Source organism: Anthonomus grandis, chromosome 3, assembly GCF_022605725.1.
Source record: "Anthonomus grandis grandis chromosome 3, icAntGran1.3, whole genome shotgun sequence".
NCBI classification, from domain to species: domain Eukaryota; kingdom Metazoa; phylum Arthropoda; class Insecta; order Coleoptera; family Curculionidae; genus Anthonomus; species Anthonomus grandis.
Window position 1 is genome coordinate 27,666,240 of NC_065548.1, and position 19,216 is coordinate 27,685,455.

Genomic DNA, 19,216 nt, shown 5'->3' on the forward strand with positions numbered 1-19,216 from the left:
TGGCAAGAGATTTTAAAGTTATGAGCTTAAGTGCAAACACAATATTATTATTATAAAAAGAAGGTTCATAAACTATAAGAATTTTAAAAAGCAAAAAATTTAATTTTTTATACAAAACAATTTAATTTAGCAGTGATATACAAATTACGAGTGAATGTATTAAAACACTTAAAATAAACAGAATGGCAGAAGATCTAGAACATGTTCTTATGGACGAAGCGGGTACATATTTAAATTAAAGTAATAGCAATAATGGTACTATTGATTCAAACTCTCATGGCTACTAAGTAACGACTAAACAGGTTCCTTTCGCAATAAACTGATAGTAGTAGACCTACTTGAAAGCAAGTATATTATGAAAGACCCCTGTAGATCAAAATAAATCTAATTTATACTAAGAAACTTAAACTTATCCAAGGGAGACATATAAAAATATAGAATTTAGATACAAAGCTTAAACAAAATAAAAGGAAATGTAAAAGTCAATAATTACTAAAAAAAGAGAGCAACTTTTTTTTTAAACTGAACCCAAAGGGAGAAAGGAGCAACAACATTCAATCGACATCGAGATAAATATATAAATTGCTAATTAATTTATATATTTATTATACATGATACGTGCCTATGATTCTTATCGCAATGTTTGAATAATGTTGATATTTAATTTTTCTTATGTTCGAAAAAACGAAAAATATGGAAGGTTGACAAGGAAAGGACATCTGAAAAAAATTATTACAAGTATTTAAATTCTTCTAGGGATAAGGTACATGACATTCCAGGAATGCGTATCTGTCTGTATTTTTGTCAAGAACAAAGCAATGAAAAACCTATATTAGTATATGGCCAAATGTTTTAAAATACGTGTACTCTTCTCTAGGATATTTTAAAAAAGCATTTTTCGTTTTCCATAATCCTTCAAACTGCTACAGGATGTATAACACTGACTAAACAGAGTTTTCAAATTACGCGCCATACAATCCTATTTATTGATCAAGCTTCCTGTTATCCGCCAACCAGACGAAGCCAGGAATTTCCTCCATGTATTTCTGTCTAAAAATATCTTTTAGGTTAAACCGACTTGTAATGAAAATGTCAAAACAACTCAGATAAAAATTCGCTTTTTAGAACCGTCCTAAAAAAGTCAGGTATGTTTTAGTAGTTAGAATTCTAAAATTGTACATGTAGCAATGAATTTTTATCTGCTTTTTACACATATAATAAATGATTAATAATGTGCAATGTGTGTGTCGGCTGATTATCGAATCCTCGCTGTTTATTTACGAATGACCTTCAATGGCATTACTTGCCTTGGTTGTCGTAACTTTATTCATTTTTGTTTTATGCTGCCATCTGTAATTTGTTTAAAATATATAAGTTTTTTTTTATAGAAGACTTTTTAAGATATGTCTGTAATACGTACCGTTCTAAGCACAGAACTGACATCTATACCAAGCTCCTTACATCAGTTATTCGGAGATAATTTCAATAACACCCTGTGTAATGGTGTTACATGGTTTGTGATACTATGGTGTATAGTACACAGCTGTTTTGAGAAGATATTGGACGTAAGTTAAAAACCAATTTATTTATTTTACAAGCAAAGCGCGACTTTCTTAAAAGCTGCTACACGCATAGAAAGTCGGTTTGGCGCCAATCGTTTTTTTTTTAATTTGAAACTTTTTAACACAATTTTAATTCAAAAATTTAATTATAAAAAGGCATTTTTTTTAATATTATAATTTTTTTAAATTTGATATTTTAAACGTTAAGTGTTTAATTATTAATGATTTCAAGAAAAGTGTTAAACTGTTGAAAAAGGTGTAATTTTTAATTTGAGACTAAGCTTTAATTTTGAATTCATGTATGTATTTGTATATGTTCTTAACTCAAAGCTTCTTGTATTTTTCTTTTTTTTGTAATATTGATGATGGTTTATTTTTTTTTTAAATTTTAAATTGAAAGTTTTATAAAATTAAGCATTATGATTTAAATCCCTATATTTTTAAATCAATTTGTACATTTGTAGAAGATAAATCTTAAGAAAAAGTTTAATTAAAAAATGGGTTCACATTAAGAGTTGTTCACATAATGAGTTTGGAATATTTTATCTTTTAACCTATAAACACTTAAGAAATACTTAAAAAAAAGTCTATTTTTTTTAATTTAGGACTTTTTTAATTGAAATTAATTTTTATTTAAAGGGAAATGTTAAAATAGAAGAAAACCTAAGAAATAATATTAATTAAAAAAATTCAAAAAAGTCATTAAAAAACATTAATCTGGAATATTTTAACCTCAATTATTTAGTAACACTTTAGTAGTTATTTGGCAAGAAGTCTTAACAAAAAGTATATAACCTTGGTTTAGAGAACAAGACTAAATTCTTAATTCTTTTTTGAATATTTTAATTGGAAAAAATTAAAGTTCGCAAAATATGAAAAATTAAATTTATCAAAAAACAAAATTAAAATATTTTTCAATTCTAGGCGTCCTGAATCAAAAAGTGGCATTTTAAAATTCGGTATTTTTTTTTTAATTTGATTTGATGTTCAACATAAAACAATCACAACTATTATAAGCATAAAATCTACACTAAGGTCTAAAATATAAGAATAAAATTTAAATATAATAAAAAGGTAATGAAGTAAAATTTTCATCATTCTTTTTTTAAAATAAACTCTTCTTAATAAAAGCTACTTGTCCAAATTTAAATAACATTTAAATTTGTTATAGATTTTAAAGTTCAAAATTCTTCAAGTTTTCTGAACTAAAAATTATCTTTAATTAATATTAAATCTTCACTTTTTCATTATAATAATCTATTTTTTTTTGCCTAATTATTTTAATTTTCTTAACATTTTAGTAATATTAACTGAATAAGATAAAATGAAATATAGACAAACTAAGGTGAAAAAAGAAATAAATGTATAAACTATATGTAGATAAAAAAAACACAAAGTTTCTGAAATTACAAAAAAGTATAAATTCTTAAGTTAAATATTTTGTAAGTTAAATGTATTTATACTTAGAAAAAATTACATGTTAAAATTATACTACTAATTCAATAGTTTTAATAAAAATTAAATTACAGATAAAACGATTAACGGTTGACAAAAATTTAAGATACTGATCATAATATTATGAACATTTTGATTTTTGTTAATTTAGCACTTTTTAGCTATATATTTTGAAACCAAAATAAGAGCTATTAATACAACTTATAAATTTTCAGGTGTACCTAAAACGACAATGCTTTCCCCAATATTTACGCATCAGACTCACGGACAGCCTATGGCTACTATCCAGCTACCTCAGCTATATGAGCTACTTCATAGTCACAACGAATACTATCAACTTAGGAGAAATGCTGAACTTTAAAAGAAGAATCGATCCAGATCTCTTCGAAAATTTACCAACTCATATTGTAGTTGCACAAGCTGCACTGTGTGCATTTTATTTGTATATGGGTTATAGTGAAGGCAATCGATTATGTTCGGTGCATTCGTTTTTTAAATATATCGTTTTTGTTGTGGTGTGTAGTTCTGCCTATACTTTGAGGTAACGTATAACTTAGCTTTAAATTTATTTATATATGTATATCAACATAACCGAATAATTTGAATTATTGATGACCTCTACATGTACTTTTTTTGTCGGCGAAGGAATTCTTTATGAACACCGCTAGTTCTTCAACCCTCGGTAGTGTGGAATTCCGGCCCGGTTACCCACTAAACTTTCCGCCTGGGTTTTACCAGTTGGTTCCTTACAGTCGTGGTCTGCTCTGTTGCAGTGCTATTTAGTTCTGTTGCTCTTCGTTCTGTTTCGATTCGTGGTGCCTAGGTTGGTAGGTTACAACCTTTTTTGCTAGTTACCAGTTCTTCTGTTTGGAATAACAGAGTATGAGGCCTGTGTTAGAGAATTTCCATTCCCGGGAAGTGGATGTTCAGCATTAAGCCGAGCGTCTTCTCCTCGATTGTCGTATATTTTCCATTAGAATTTCTACATGAAGGGTCTGTTGCGGTTCCTTGGCTTTTTCGTTGTATGCTCTTGCATTTGCTGTTTTCTCAATTGGGTCCGTAAAAAGTTTCCTCTATCCTCCTTTTGCGATTTTCATGGGATATTACATTGCTATTGTTTATACATTCTCTTTGCTTTTTTAAAAAGTTTTCCTTTTCTGTTCGCCTAAACTATTTCAGTTCTTGGTTCCCCAAGAGGTTTTAGCAAACCATGCAGGCAGGAGCCTGCATGGTTTGCTAGGGTAATATGATTTCTCAAATACCTCTCTTAAGCCTCTGTAAGTGACTCTGTTAAACCTTTGAGCTCTAGATGGTTTTCAGCCTCTCTTGAACAGTTATTCGGGTTGCGTCCTAATGTCTCTTTATGACTCCAGTTCCTAGGATTTCCGTAAATCCTCGGAGTAGTGTCCGCAGATTTTACTTCGACTCTTATGTACCTGTGATCTGGCAAACTGGGTTCGATAGATACGTGCCGTCTTGTCATAAGGTCACAGATGCGTTTTTTGCACAGGGTTAGATTAATTACCTCTGTGCAGAGTATGTTGCTGATATGTCGGATCATCCCTCCACATTAAGCATATATATGCCTTAGGTTGCACAGTAATCTTCTAGTGACTTACTTCGTTTGTTTGTTCCAGTGCTATGCCAAATGGTGTTGTGTGCATTTGCATAGCATCCTGTTAAGAGATTTTTCCATTTTTTTACTGATCTACCATCCTCCGAAATGTGGTGGTTTACACCTCCCACCACAGTTCAGAGGATTTCATATTCCATATTCCATCGACATGGATCTCTCCGCGATATAACCTCAACAATTAGCTCAAACAGGTTTTAGATCAGCGGCATAAATTATAATAATCGTTAGCCGATGCTCCATTTCTTCCTCATATCCGCCATGCAGAGACGCGCTCAACAGGTTCTTCAACCCCCGCAGATGAATACTGCAGTGTTGGGTATATGTACTTTATTGCCATAAATTACTGTAAAATCCATAAATCGAAAAAAAACTTGAAAAGTTAATTTTTTTATTAATCAAGGAATTAAAAAATGGATTTTCCTTATGAAATATTGAAAGGAGAGGAAAGGATGACACGCATCAATATTTACGCCACTGGAAAATTTGTATAAATTTTTTTGTGTTCTACAAATGAGTTATTATTTAAAGAAGTTATATATTAATATGTATTCAAAATTTTATAAGAAAAAACTGAAACTTATAACGGTAAAAACCAATTTTGATCTCGCTTTTGCAAGAAACCCTTGTTAGACCCTTGACTCTTTCACAATTACCTATCAAAATATATCCCAGTAACCTAAAAATACAATTTCCAAAATACCCTGATGTAAATCTAAAAGACTTGTTAAAATAATATTTTAGGATTTTGGAATTACCATTCGTCCTGACAGCGCTCTTATCATTCGTGGGAATCTTCGAGGAGTTATCAAAAATAATGTACTCGTTATTAGATAGAAGAAGCAAACTACATAAGATTTTTATTGGTTCGATATTTTCACTTACCGCCATTGTTTAGTAAGTAAATAGACAGTTCATTCATGTATTTTTCTGGAAAAGATTAAATTATTTAGGTTAAGAAGTTAGCTCTTTTCTAAAAAATACAAAATTTTGATAGTCTAAAAAACTTCTTTCCGGGATATACTCCTAACAGGGATAAAAGGGTTTCAAAGTAGATACTAACACAAATATATCTGTAGTATTTTTATCACATTTTATCATATGTTTTGATTAATACTTAAAATACAGGGTCCGAGACAGTCCACCCTGAAAATCTTGAAAAATAAATTGTTTTGCCAAAAACAGCTAAACAAAATCCTTTGGTTTTTTTTTTAAGGTGTCATCTAAGAACCAAATTATTTGCCTCGAAACCTGACTCCTTTAAAGATCTTTGAAATAGAATTGTTAACGAATGTGAGTAAATAATGCTCAAAATGTTCGCTAATGTGCGCAAACAACAGTTATATTCTTATACTTTTTATCTTTTTCATTTAAATAATAATAATAATTTAATTTTAATAAAATTTATGTTTTTATTCTTATTTATTCTTATTTCTTAAGAACGAATTGATAAAAAAAAATTAAAATAGAGCTATGTAGAAAATAAAATTACATTTAATTCAAGGTATCAGTTGACCCCTATTAGCATTTAAATTAAGTAACATAGGGGCTCTGGGAAGTAAAGGAATGACCCCGAGAAACGGAATTTTTGTAAGTAAATGTCTCCTCAATATCAAATTTGTGTTTAGCCGTTAAAAAGTGTTTAGCCGTTTTGACTAAACAATGTATTTTTCAAGATTTTCAGGGAAAACTCTTTCGTCTTCGACACCCTGTATAGTATGTTTCAATGAAATAGATCTGATTTTCTTTTTACTTTATCAAAAAAAGCTACTGATTTCTAGTGAAAACAAAATTTGCACATTCGAGTAAATGTTTTAAAGTATTTATAGTTTAAATGATATATCTACTTCACTTCTTTTTACCCTCTTATATCCTTTAAAAAGTAAAACCTAGGAATTATTTTTTTATGGTCAGACTTTTTCTGTATTTCTGTCTGATATTTATAGAATATTTTTTAGCTTCTGCTGCTATTTTACAATAATACCAGTTTTCTTTTTAATTCCTCTTGGGATAAACCTTTTTTATGAAAAACGGAACCTACTTAGAGCAATTCTGTTTTTCTCACTGCTTCTATGGCTCAACATAGTTATTTATAAATCAGTAAGTCACTTAATTTAAGTATTATTTGATCCTCAATAAATTTTATTTTTAGATGCTCCTAAATATGATCTTACATAGGCTCTATCACAAAAAGGAAATAGCTAAAACTAATGAAGACGACAAAACTCAACAATCAATAAAACTAGGCTGCTTAAGTCATATCATAGAGTGCTCATTATTTCCTCCAAGAACTGATGAAAGTTACATATTGGCATTTTACAGATCAGAAGCTAAAGAGCGGCGGCGACGGTATGTATAAACTATTCTCCCAAGATCCTTTTGGCTCATAAAACCTATTTCTAGATTAATCGCCAAAAGAAAACCCAAAAATCAAAACATGATTTTGCAAACCCTAAAATGTATGATGGCACTAAGACGTAAACTAAGCGAAAAAAGATCCCAAAACGTAGATGAAGAAAACTCGGAAGACGGTGATAATAGCGAACCTAAAATCACATTTTCTGAAAAGCAAGTCAAACCTTTAAGGAAAAGTTCAAAAGCTTTGACAATCAGTGAAGAGTTGGTGCCACTGCAAACCTCAAATGTCATAGAAATCGATGATGAAGATACCGAATTATGTAGTACTTATGAAAGTGAACTGAATAACGTTTTAGTTGAAGAAGGCGAAACTCAAGATAAGGATGCTTCTTCTTCAAAAGTATGTGATATTGAAATTTTTGAACTAGAGACTATCTTAAAAGAAGATACATGTAAAGATGAAGTTTCATCTTCAACAGATGCGCTATTAGCAGCTGAACGTGACGAGGCTGATCACAGTGTAGGAGGAGGAAATGGAAAACTTGGAAAGCAGACTGAAAAATATCCTAAAGACTGAGCGGTTAATAAATATATGTGTCGATATTGCCTTAACATTGTTTATTTAATTTTGTAGCTTTTTAAATAAATAAATTGCTGGCTTTTGCTATTAGTTGCTTTTTGTTTTAAAATATATTTTAACCTTTATAGACAGCTAGATTAATTCAGTCACAAAAAATACAATACTCGATACGTCATTGATTTTCGTAGCTGTCGTAGAGAGTTTTATTACTAGATGGCACTAAAAACCATGTTATGGATTTTTGCATCTCTTGTTTCCCGAGACTCCAAAAAACTTCTCCATTCCTGATACTGCATAAAAGTTATCATGGAAATTTCTTACCTTCCATTTATCCTTTTTCATGTGGAAACTGGCACAGACTTTAACATATCTCTTCAAAGTTATGCTATTCTAATAAAATATCCAAAAAATTGAGGAAACTTATTGGAGGATAGAGGGATATAGAGGTTTTGAAATTTCAAGGATGTTGAGGTGGTTGTAACATATATGTTTGTGGTGGCAGATAGCCTTTAGTTAATATAGATTTCCAGAGGAATTTCGGGAACATTAACTTTATAATGGATAGGATTCAATAGTAAGGTTTTGTTGTGTTTGGAGTTTTTGCGTCTAAGCTATTACAGGAATATACGACTTACATAATTCCGGGAATTTAATTTTGATTGCAGCTATCGCTATTATCTTGATCAAAATAGAACTGCATTATGCATGTCATTATTAATATCTTAAAAATCAATACCAGTTTTATGACTTCATTTAGATTTCTTGCCTACATGTAGGTATATATTTTTATCTATTGATTTTTTTTACCCTGATTTATTTACATTACCACATTGACCTCTAAACCGTTCTGCGTCCCTATTAAAATATCCGAAGAAACATGGAAATTCCTTTAATATTATAGTCTTATCCTTTCGACATGGATATTAGGCATGCCTCCTTGGTAAAATTGAGAACGAACGAAATTGAGGTTCTTTGAGTATCATAAGAAAAAGAAACCTCCTGATGGTTATGCTTTTCTAATGAATCGTTAGAAAAACTAACGAAACTTGTTTCAACAAAATCAAGAATTATATTGCCTAATATGGATCAATCCTGTTTTACTTTAAAAGCCTGCAAAATGCCTAGATCAATTTATAAAATTTCCTTTTCAAAATCGATATTCTTGTTGGCATCCATTGTCAGGCTTTTTTTTCTAAATAAATTCAAGTCACAAATTGTTGCATAACAAATGTGTTTCCATTTCCGGTAAAATTATCAGGAACAAAGGATGTACTTGCTGTATTCATCCAGGAATACTTCCGGGACTTCGTCGCGTATATCCCTTTGCTTTGGACACAAAACCACCACCATCGTTTTCCTGGAAATGTTACTAGGAGAGTAGAAAACAGGCGAGAATCTTAGTGCTGGTCTATAAAATCAAAGTAGGATTTAATTTACTTCAGAATAAGCGAGAACTTCAGGGAACTTTTATCGATTTTTCCACCCTCTATATTAAAAAGTAACGACTCTTATACAGTATATATACGATGACGTGCTTTTGTTTGTCATGTACTCCTAATATGTATTCCTTTAATCATTTTCGCTTCTCAAGAACTGTTTCCATGGAATAATTTACTTGTATAGGCACTTCTTAAACTTTAACTAAAACTAATGTGACGTATGATTCATACGTCACATGGAGAGTTTTCATATGGTACGAAGATCAATATGTTTATGTATTACTATGTATCCTGTGGCAAATCATTCTGCTCTTTCTAGCGTGCAAAAATTCTGCATCTCGTGACTTCTTTAGTTTCTTGGTTTAAATTTTTCATATGACCTATAGACCAAGGAACAAGTACGGATATCAATAAATATAGTATCAATTAAAGCTCCATACAATATGGATATCAATCACTCTCTTTTCTAGGCGTATTTTTTTTCTTACGAAAAGGAGGCTCTGAAGACTGTCTATGGGTCTACTTGAAGAATTGCCATTCTATAAGTAATATCTTCCTATTTGGCAAAACAGCGGAAAGTTGGGGATATCTCTAGAAAGCTTTCCAAAATTAAAAACTAAGAAAATGTTTTGCAATTAAATTAAGAATTATTATATAATTCGAATTATATATAAATTAAGAATATGCATAATCTGGATCCAGTTTTACTTTCAAAGTTGCAAATTGTCTGGAAAAATTATAAAGCTTTACCACTAAAATCCATGCACTTATTGTCATCAGTTCTAAACGTTTTTTTTTCGATTAAATTAACCTTTGCCCGTACAAGGGGTGTTTCCATTTCCGTAAAACGTATCAGGATCAAAGAATGTACTTGTTGTATTGGAAGACATATTTTATGGAATTTGTCGTGTATCTCCCTTAATTTTAGGAGTAAAACCACCACCATCGTTTTCCTGGAAATATTACTAGGAAAGCAGAAAACAGGCAAGTTCTTTAGGGCTGGTTTATTTAAACCAATGTAGGATTTAATTTAGTTTGCATTAAAGGGCATATTATCGATTTTTTCACCCTCTTAAAGAGCGACGAATCCTGTGATCAGTGGAAATTCCATGATGTTCTGTCGTTTCTTATCTATGATATGGTTTCCTTAAATATATGGATTCGCTTGTTCAGACTCTTTTCATGGCATAATTTGCTCGTACAGGCTGAGAAATTTCCAAAACTTTCATGAAACGTATGAAAAAGCCTCCACCAGAGCTTTCACTAAAGCTTTTTCATTTACTATCATATTGATATGACCATAGGGGATGATTATATAGCCCCTGCGCCATTCAGGAATTTATGACGTGTAAAAATTCTGAATATAGTGACTTTTTTTCCTACGTTCAGATTTTGATTATGTGACCCGAATAGTAAGGAATGCATATCCTATGGATACTAAATTACTAACGCTTTTCCTAAACTAAGATATGAAAGAATAATATTTTTTGCTCTCTGAATAGAACTGAAATTGATCTATCATTATTTTTTTGAACAATTGATAAACTTGCCACTAAAATCTATCTACTTATATTTGCATCTATTTTTTCAAATAAATTATACTTGACATCTTAGGCTTTAAAGGAATTTTCCATTTCCGGAAATATTATCAGGATTAAAGGATATACTTGCTGTATTCGTCCAGGAATATTTCCTGGACGTTATTGCATATCTCCCTCTACTTTCGGAATAAAATTACCATCATCGGTTTCCTAGAAATATTACTAGGACAGCAGAAAATAGAGGGGCATCTTAGAGCTGTCTGTTTTCTTTTTTGACTTGTTTGACTTCTAACTTGAAGGAATTTATCGATTTCTTTACCCTCTTAATATTAAACTAACGACTCTTATCAATCAATATTCTATGATATCCTTTCGTTTCTTATGGGCTCCTAATATGATTTTCCTAAAAACATGGATTTACTTGATATACACGGTTTCCAAGGAACAATTTGCTCGTATAAAGATGATAAAATTTTAAAACTTCTCATAAAATGGATAAAAAATCCTCTGCAAAAATAGTTAATGGACTACTTTTATTAACTATCAGATTTATAAAATATTTGATTGTCCTCTCAGAAATTCATGCAGTAGTTTATGTCATATAAAAAGTCTGGATCTCGTGAGTTTTTATGTTGCTTGGATGATTGATTTTGATTGGAAATGAAGAAAGTAGTAAAAATCAACAAATACACTATAAAAATCCACGTTTCTTTACTAAGATATCAAATAATGGTGTTTGTTCATCTCTTTCAATTTCTAAGGTAAACTGAACTGCAATATTGTGCGTTCAGGTATCATCCAACTTATTCCTTTTATGTTTTCAAACTACAAATATCATATTGGATGCTAGTACTTACTGTAACATATAGCATTAAATAAGTATGTATTGGTACAGACTGGTGCATACGACAGCCCTGGTATACTAGATTAGTATACTAAGTATAGACCTAGTATACTAGACCTAGTATACTAAGTATACTAGATTAATTAATTAGCAGAATAAAAAATGAGTTAAACTTAATATTTATTTTCAAGATAAGTAAAAAGTATTGCAAGTATTATAAAATTAGTTGTAACATAACTAAAACATGGTGTCAGTGAATGTTTAAGCTTGTAACTTGTGAAATTTACTTTATTAAATCAAGAAAAGGCAATGATTTTTAAGCCACCTAAGAGCATCTCATTCGATCCACAAGTTGCTCAAATTTTTGAGCTCGTTTAACAATTATTTGAAGACTGCTGGGTTTGACAAAAAGGATGATGAAGCTAAAATTGCTATATTCTTTAACCTAGCGGGGGAGGAGGCTCAGGATGTTTTCATACTTTTAAGATGAGTGAAGAGGATAAGACTAAGTATGGCCAGGTAAGAAGAAGATTTAAAGACTACTGCAAGCCGCTAAAGAATGAAACTTATGATAGATTTAATTTTTTTACAAGAGTTCAGCAGGAGGGGGAGGAGATTGATCATTTCCTGACCGAAGTTAAAGTTTTGGCCAAAATTTGTAATTTTGGTGGTCTCCAAGACTCCTTAATCCGTGATAAATTAGTAAGTGGCATAGTAGACTCAACTTTACAAGAAAGGCTGTTAAGGACTGGGAGCTTAACTCTGGAAATGGCAGAAGCACAATGCAAAATGTCAGAGGCTAGTAACACCAAATGAAAGGCATAAGAAGTGCAGAGCAGGTGGACAGTATAGTGGTCAAGAATGGTAAAAGCGCAAATCAGGACCAGATATATGACTGTTTTAAATGTAATACGAGGCATGGACCAAGAAATTGCCTGGCAGTGAAAAACAACAGTTTTTATCAAAAAATTCTAACAGTATTTGATGGTACTGGTAAAATAGCTTATAAATATAGGATTGTTTTAGCATCCAATGCACAACCTGTTAGCAGTGCTTGTAGGAGGGTTCCAGAGGCTATACGAATGAAGCTAAAAGCTGCTCTAGAAGACTTAGAGAAAAGAGAGATAATTTCTAAAATGGAAGAGCCAACTGAATGGGTTAATAATATTGTAATAATTGAAAAGCCTTCAGGTACATTATGTATATGTCTTGAATCCCTACATCTTAATAAAATATATAAATATTTAATTCTTGATCAGTTTCCGATACCTACAGTACATGAATTAACACTGAAGTTAAAAGATAAAAATATTTTTACAGTGTTGGACATGAAAGAAGGATTCTATCATGTTCCTTTAGGCGATGAAAGTAAAAAGCTTTGTACATTTATCACTCTTTTTGGAAAATTTTGCTTTAACCGTTTACCTTTCGGGCTAAACGTTAGTCCTGAAGTTTTTCAGAGAATAAATGAAAAAATAGTTGGTGATTTACAAGTTGGAATATATTTTGATAATTTTATAATAGGCAGTATTAATGAGGAGAAGCACGATCGAAGTTTAAAAGAAGTAGTTAAGAGAGCAGAGAAAAATGGTGTAAAATTTAATAGGTCCAAAGTACAATATAAAGCTTTACAGACAATTATGTTGGACAAGTCGTCTAAAGGCATACTCCCTGATCCTCAGTAAGTCAAAGCAGTGCTTGCTCTTAAAAAGACCCTAAAAATAAAAAAGAATTGTTAAAGATATTGGGTATGATAAATTAATTTTCTAAATACTTACCTAAACTGTCTGAATTATTGTCTCCACTAAGAAGTCTAATAAAAAAAGATGTTAAATGGATTTGGACTAAAGATAATAATGAGGTTTTTTTTTTTAAATTAAAACTGAAATTACTGAAATACCAATTTTAAAAATATTTGATCCAAATTTACCAACAGAAGTACAAACTGATGCAAGTCAAAATGGCATTGGTGGGTGTTTTTTGCAAACTGGATATGTGGCCTTTTTTTGGCCCGTGGCCTTGGCTTACTGATACAGAACAGAATTTTGGCACAGATTGAAAAGGAGTATCTGGCCATTTCTTTCAGTTTACAAAAATGTCACCATTTTATTTATGGCCAGAAAATATTAGTTACAACGTTTAAAATTAAAAATGTTGAAATATAATTTCAAAGTTGAATATTTCCCAGATAAATATTGTAGATATTATCCGCTTTGGTGTAGATTATCCAATTCTGCACTGTAGGTTGGGTTGCATACCCATAACTATCACGATGTGAATATAATTATTTTAGGGTATTATTATTATGTTGGTGACATTTTATTCTAGAAAGGAAAATATTAAGAGAACATGTAATAAAAGTAATAGGTTATGTAGCTTTGCAACTCGCGTGTGTGCCGTGTACTGTTATATTAATAAATGCCAGTTTAGTCACAGTCGGCCAGTCTATTATTTAGTATATACCATAGATTATGGGCCCAGGAATTATTTAGGCAGGTTGTGGGAAAGATGAAGAACCTGGAAATTTGGGAATACAATTTGGCAACTGAAAACAAGGAAAAGGCAGTAGAAAAATAGCGGTAAGACAGCAGCAGCAATTATTTTATGTTAAGCCCTTTGACGATAATTCCTTTTCAAATTGGGAGTTCAGAATCAAATTACTTCTGGAACAACAAGGAGTGCTAAATGTCCTAACAGAAAATCCTCCCACTTCAGCTGAAGAATTGGACAAGTTTGCAAAAAGTGATGTCAAGGCAAGAACAATTATTATATAATGTGTAGCCAGATAACATTTTGGAAATGCTTAAGGCGAAAACTACTGCAAAGCAAATCATGGAATCTTTGTGTATGACTTATTCAAAAAAAGGTATTTCCACACAAGTAGTTTTGCAGAGAAAATTTCGAGCTCTGAAGTTTAATGGTGGCAACCTACCTATATTTCTCACTGAATTTGATCAAATAGTAAGCGAATTGAAAGGAGCAGCAAGAGATAATTTTACATTTACTCTCAGCAATGCCAGAAGCTTACCAGTCTGTGACAACAGCCATAGATAAAATATTCTACCAAAATCAGAAAGCTATCACTCTAGATTTTGTTAAAGGAAAATTATTATTGGAGGAGGCCAGACAAGGTAAAAAGCAAGAGTTAAATTCAGGACAGAACATGGATGCAGTTTTTATGGGTCGTGGCAGTGAGCGAGGAAATGGTAATTGGACTAGAAGCAGCCCATCACAAGAGCATTTTCCTTACAAATGTCACTTATGCAAGAAATTAGGACATTAAAGGGCGGAATGCCCGAACAGTGCAGGCGAAACTCCTTTTAGAACCTTTGGAAATGATGTCATCAAGAGTTCATGGAAATTCCAGAGGCAGGTACAGGGGTGGTTGCCGAGAGGCGTTCAGAGGACATATGTCTGGTGGGACTCATGCATTTCAAAATGTAAGTAGTATGGAGGAAGATGAAGACATTCTTTTTAACATATGAGTGTGCAAATTTTTCTGAAAATATATGTAACAAAAATTGTAATGTAACATTTGTTGTAGATAGTTGTGCGACTAATCATTTAGTTAGTACAAAATTGTTACCATATTTACATCACAGTAAATATAACTCGAAAAATTCATCCATTATCCCAAAGATGCTGGTCATACACTTTTATAAAAGGTAAAAACACAAAATCTACAGCATCACAGAAGTGATGATGTGATATGAGTGAGAAGTGATGATTCTGTGATGCTGTAGATTTTGTGTTTTTACCTTTTACAAAAAAAAACAAGAAAAAAATACAACAGTAAATATGTTTTGCGTAATATAGATATACCAAAAGAAGATGAAAAGACTATTGCTAGAAAAGAGGGAAATTTACTAGTTCAAGCAAATTACAATAGAAAAATTAATATTAAAAATATGTGGGTTTGCGACAAATTATTTTACAACTTATTATCAGTAAGAAAATTAGAGAAAAACGGTTTACAAGTAATTTTTAAAAATAATAAGGTTGTAATTTTGAAGACAAATGAAAAATTTTGGAAGGTAATTTAAATGAAAAATTATATACAATAAATTCAACTTTTTATAATGAAAATATTAATTTTGCTAATACTAGTATAGACAAGCAATTATTGCAACATGGAAGATGGGGTCATTCTTCTCGATACCCACCTACCTGTGAAATTTGCATTGAAGCTAAACAGACTAAGTCAACTGTAACAACTGTGACAAGTAACTGTATCTGATGAGAGGAAAGCAAAAAGAATTTTGAAAATAATATCTTCTGAGGTATGTGGTCTAATCACACCTAGTACATATGATGGTAAGAAATATTTCATAACATTCATTGACCATTATTCTCATTTTTGTATGTGTTTCTTACTGGAAAGAAAGAGTGAAGCTACTAAAGCCTTTAAACAGCTTGTGTTTTTAGTAGAAGCTAAGTCTGGTACTAAAACTGAGAAATTAAGGTGTGATAATGGGGATGAATATACTTCAAATGCTTTTAAAGATTTTTGTAAAATTAAAGGGATAAGAATACAGTATACAGTTCTTTATAATCCTGAGCAAAATGGGGTTGGAGAAAGGTTTAATCAACAATATTGGAAAAGTCAAAATTCTTAATTTTTGATAGTAAATCAGATAAATCCTTATGGGGTAAAGCTATTAGAGCTTCCATTCATTTAATAAATCGCACAGAGACTCGTTCATTACCAAAACTTGTTTGGCCAGCAGAAATATGGTACGGTAATAAAAAACTATATTTGGGAAAATTAAACTTTTTGGATGTAGAGCATATATTTTAATTCCTAAAGAAATGAAAATGAAAGAAAATCTAAATTAGACACTCACTCTGAAAAACTGTTTATGATTGGCTATTCAGATAATGGATATAGACTATAGTATGAGAGTGAAAAGAAAGTTGTGCATGGAAAGAATGTTGTTTTTGATGAGCAGATGTAAGAAGGAGATAGATTTGTGTCAGATTCCGGTTAGAGATGAAGAAGAAGAAAGGGAAAAACATAATACCCAGGAATGTGTTAATGAAAATAGAAAAAAGACAGAGAATATATACCAAGATTTAGAACAAGAAAGTAACAGTAATAATAGTGATTAGGAAGTGACAAAGAAACATGAAAGGCGTAAAAGTTCAAGAAACAGACAAATGCCAAATTATTTACCATCCATGTCTTTATTTTTCTAACACTTGTTGTATATTAATCCACGTTGATGACTTGATAATATTTTCGAATAAAATTGATCTATTAAATGTCTTGGAAACTAAATTGTCTCAAGCTTTCAAAATAAAGAAGTTAAACAATAAGAATATTGTGTGTTTAGGTCTAGGAATTAATAAAGTTGGTGGCAATATGTTTATTACACAAAAAGACTTAATAAGAAAAGTATTAACTAATTTAATATGAATTCTTGTACTGAGTGACATTCCTATGCAACCGAACTTGAAATTAAATGTCAAAAAGCAAACTGATAAAAAGTTGGAAAATATAGCTTACAAAGAAGGATCTAGACCTGATTTAAGTTTTGCGAAATTCTTTTTTAGTCAATTTCAAAATAATTTTACAGTAGAGCACTGGAATTATTTAAAACATGTTTTAAGATATCTGAAGTCAAAAGAAAACTATGGTCTTAAGTTTTCTAAATCACCTAATAAAATTAATTTATATAGTTTTGCTGATTCCGATTTTGGAAATGATGAAGATAGAAAAAGCATATCTGGTTTTGCAGTAAAAACGAATAAGAATCTTCTTTCTTGGAAAACAAAGAAACAAAACATAGTGGCTTTATCAAGTGCAGAATATCTTGCTCTTTCATTTTGCGTTAGTGAATGTCTTTTTATAGGGCAATTATTGTCAGAAATATTAAAAGAAAATGTTTTTCCTATTTTGATCTATGAAGATAGTCAATCTTGTATTAAGATGGCGTCAACTTTAGAATCCAAACAAACTAAACATATTGATATCACTTTATACGAGACTGTGTTGATCAAGGCAAAATTGTTTTAGAGTATCAACTGATAGGCAACAGGTAGATATTTTCACAAAAGCTTTACCTAAGGTTAAGTTTAAGTATTTCAGAGATTGTCTTAATATCATTGATACTGTTTAATTTCGTATGCTAGCTATTAATATTATATGTGTAAGTTGTAATTTTAAGAGATTTAACTGTAGGTATTTCTATTTTTATTTTTGAGGTCTTATAGGTATTTGCAGAATTGCGGGAGGGAGTAGATATTATCCGCTTTGGTCTACTCTAGACTGTCCAATTCTGCACTGTAGGTTGAGTTGCATACCCATAACTATCAAGATGTGAATATAATTATTTTAGGGTATTATTATTATTATATTGGTAACATTTTATTCTAAAAACGAAAATATTAAGAGAACATGTAATAAAAGTAATAGGTTATGTAGCTTTGCAATTCGCGTGTGTACCGTGTACTGTTATATTAATAAATGCCAGTTTAGTCACAATCGGCCTGTTTATTAATTAGTATATACCATAAATATATGTATATTGCAGATCTTTTGTCAAGATCTTTCCTAAAGTATCCGTAAAAGATGTTGAAATGAAAGAAGTTATACATTCTGTTGATATTGAATTGCCAATTTCTCAAGAAAGACTAAATGAAATAAAAAAATACTATGGACAATGATTTTATTTTAACCCAAGTAATAACCTTTTGTAAATATGGCTAGGCATTAAGTAATAAGACAATTTTAAATCCTGAAATTAAATTGTATTTTAAAGTAAAAGAGAACTTTCACGTGAAGAATGATTTGCTCTCCCATAATTTTAGGTTAGTAGTTCCGAAAGCTCTTAGATTTAAAATGCTGTCTAAATTTCAATTTCTAAATTAGATGTTGGGCATTTTGGAATTGAGAATTTTTGAGAACAACATTTTTGATGTTGAGGTCTTCGTTCTACCTGTCTAAAATTTAATAGAAATAATGTAAAGGAACGATTAATTCAGCATGACAGGCCACAAGTTCCATTTCAAAAGGTAGCCGCGGACATTTTAACATAATTATGCTGCTTAAGATTATCTTGTTTTAAGAGATTATTTTAGTAATTGGTTAGAATTAATTCCTTTAGATTATAAGACTGCAGGAGAAGTGATTAAACATCTAAAAATAATCTGTGCCACTCATGGAGTTCTTAAGACTTTTATATCAGATAACATGCCATTTAATAGTAAAGAATTTTAAGAGTTCACTAAAAGTTGGGACTTTGAATTAGTAACATTTAATCCAAAATATCCTAAATCAAATGGTCTAGCTGAAAAGCTGTAGGCATAGCCAAGTCTATTTTAAAAAAGTGTCAACATGCGGGTGGTGATATCTATAAGACAGTTTTAGAATATAGGACTTCACCACTAACTGAACTTAATGTATCATCCTCAGAACTGTTAAATAAAAGGTTGTTAAGGACAAATTTACCGGGTACTAAAAATATTTTAAATGAAAAAGTAAACATTAATTATAAAAAGATTCAAAATAAACATTCCAAGTCGTAAGTTTATTATGACAAACAGGCAAAGTAGAGAAAGGAATTCTCGGAGGGGCAAGACATATTGATTACAAAAGGCAGCTCTTGAGTACCAGGTAAAATCCTCAGAAAACATAGTAGTCCCCGTTCTTATCTTGTTCAAGATAGTAATGAGACCGTTTTCAGACTCGTCCTTTATACGTTCTAATCCAAACCCAGTGTTCTTGAGTACAAGCTCTAATGATTTTATTAGTAATGGCGCTAATTTTAAGACATATCCGATAATTCAAAATGACGTTCCAGTA

At 30.9% G+C, this 19,216-nt stretch overlaps 2 protein-coding genes across 6 annotated transcripts in view; both read left to right on the forward strand.

Moving 5' to 3' along the window:
* LOC126734274 (39S ribosomal protein L46, mitochondrial) overlaps positions 1–19,216 on the forward strand; it is a 245,198-nt gene that overhangs the window by 178,788 nt on the left and 47,194 nt on the right. The window lies entirely within an intron of this gene.
* On the forward strand, positions 991–7,678 carry LOC126734271 (uncharacterized). 3 transcript variants are annotated; one of them, XM_050437816.1, is made up of 8 exons: positions 991–1,145; positions 1,389–1,565; positions 3,233–3,558; positions 5,395–5,547; positions 6,609–6,750; positions 6,803–6,999; positions 7,054–7,408; positions 7,488–7,678. In XM_050437816.1, the coding sequence occupies exons 2-8, from the start codon at positions 1,404–1,406 to the stop codon at positions 7,497–7,499; spliced, it is 1,347 nt and encodes a 448-aa protein (XP_050293773.1). In that variant the 5' UTR covers positions 991–1,145; positions 1,389–1,403; the 3' UTR covers positions 7,500–7,678. The 3 variants fall into 3 exon arrangements, with proteins under 3 accessions (XP_050293773.1, XP_050293771.1, XP_050293772.1); XM_050437814.1 differs by having other exon boundaries at positions 7,054–7,678; XM_050437815.1 differs by having other exon boundaries at positions 1,086–1,145; positions 1,392–1,565; positions 7,054–7,678.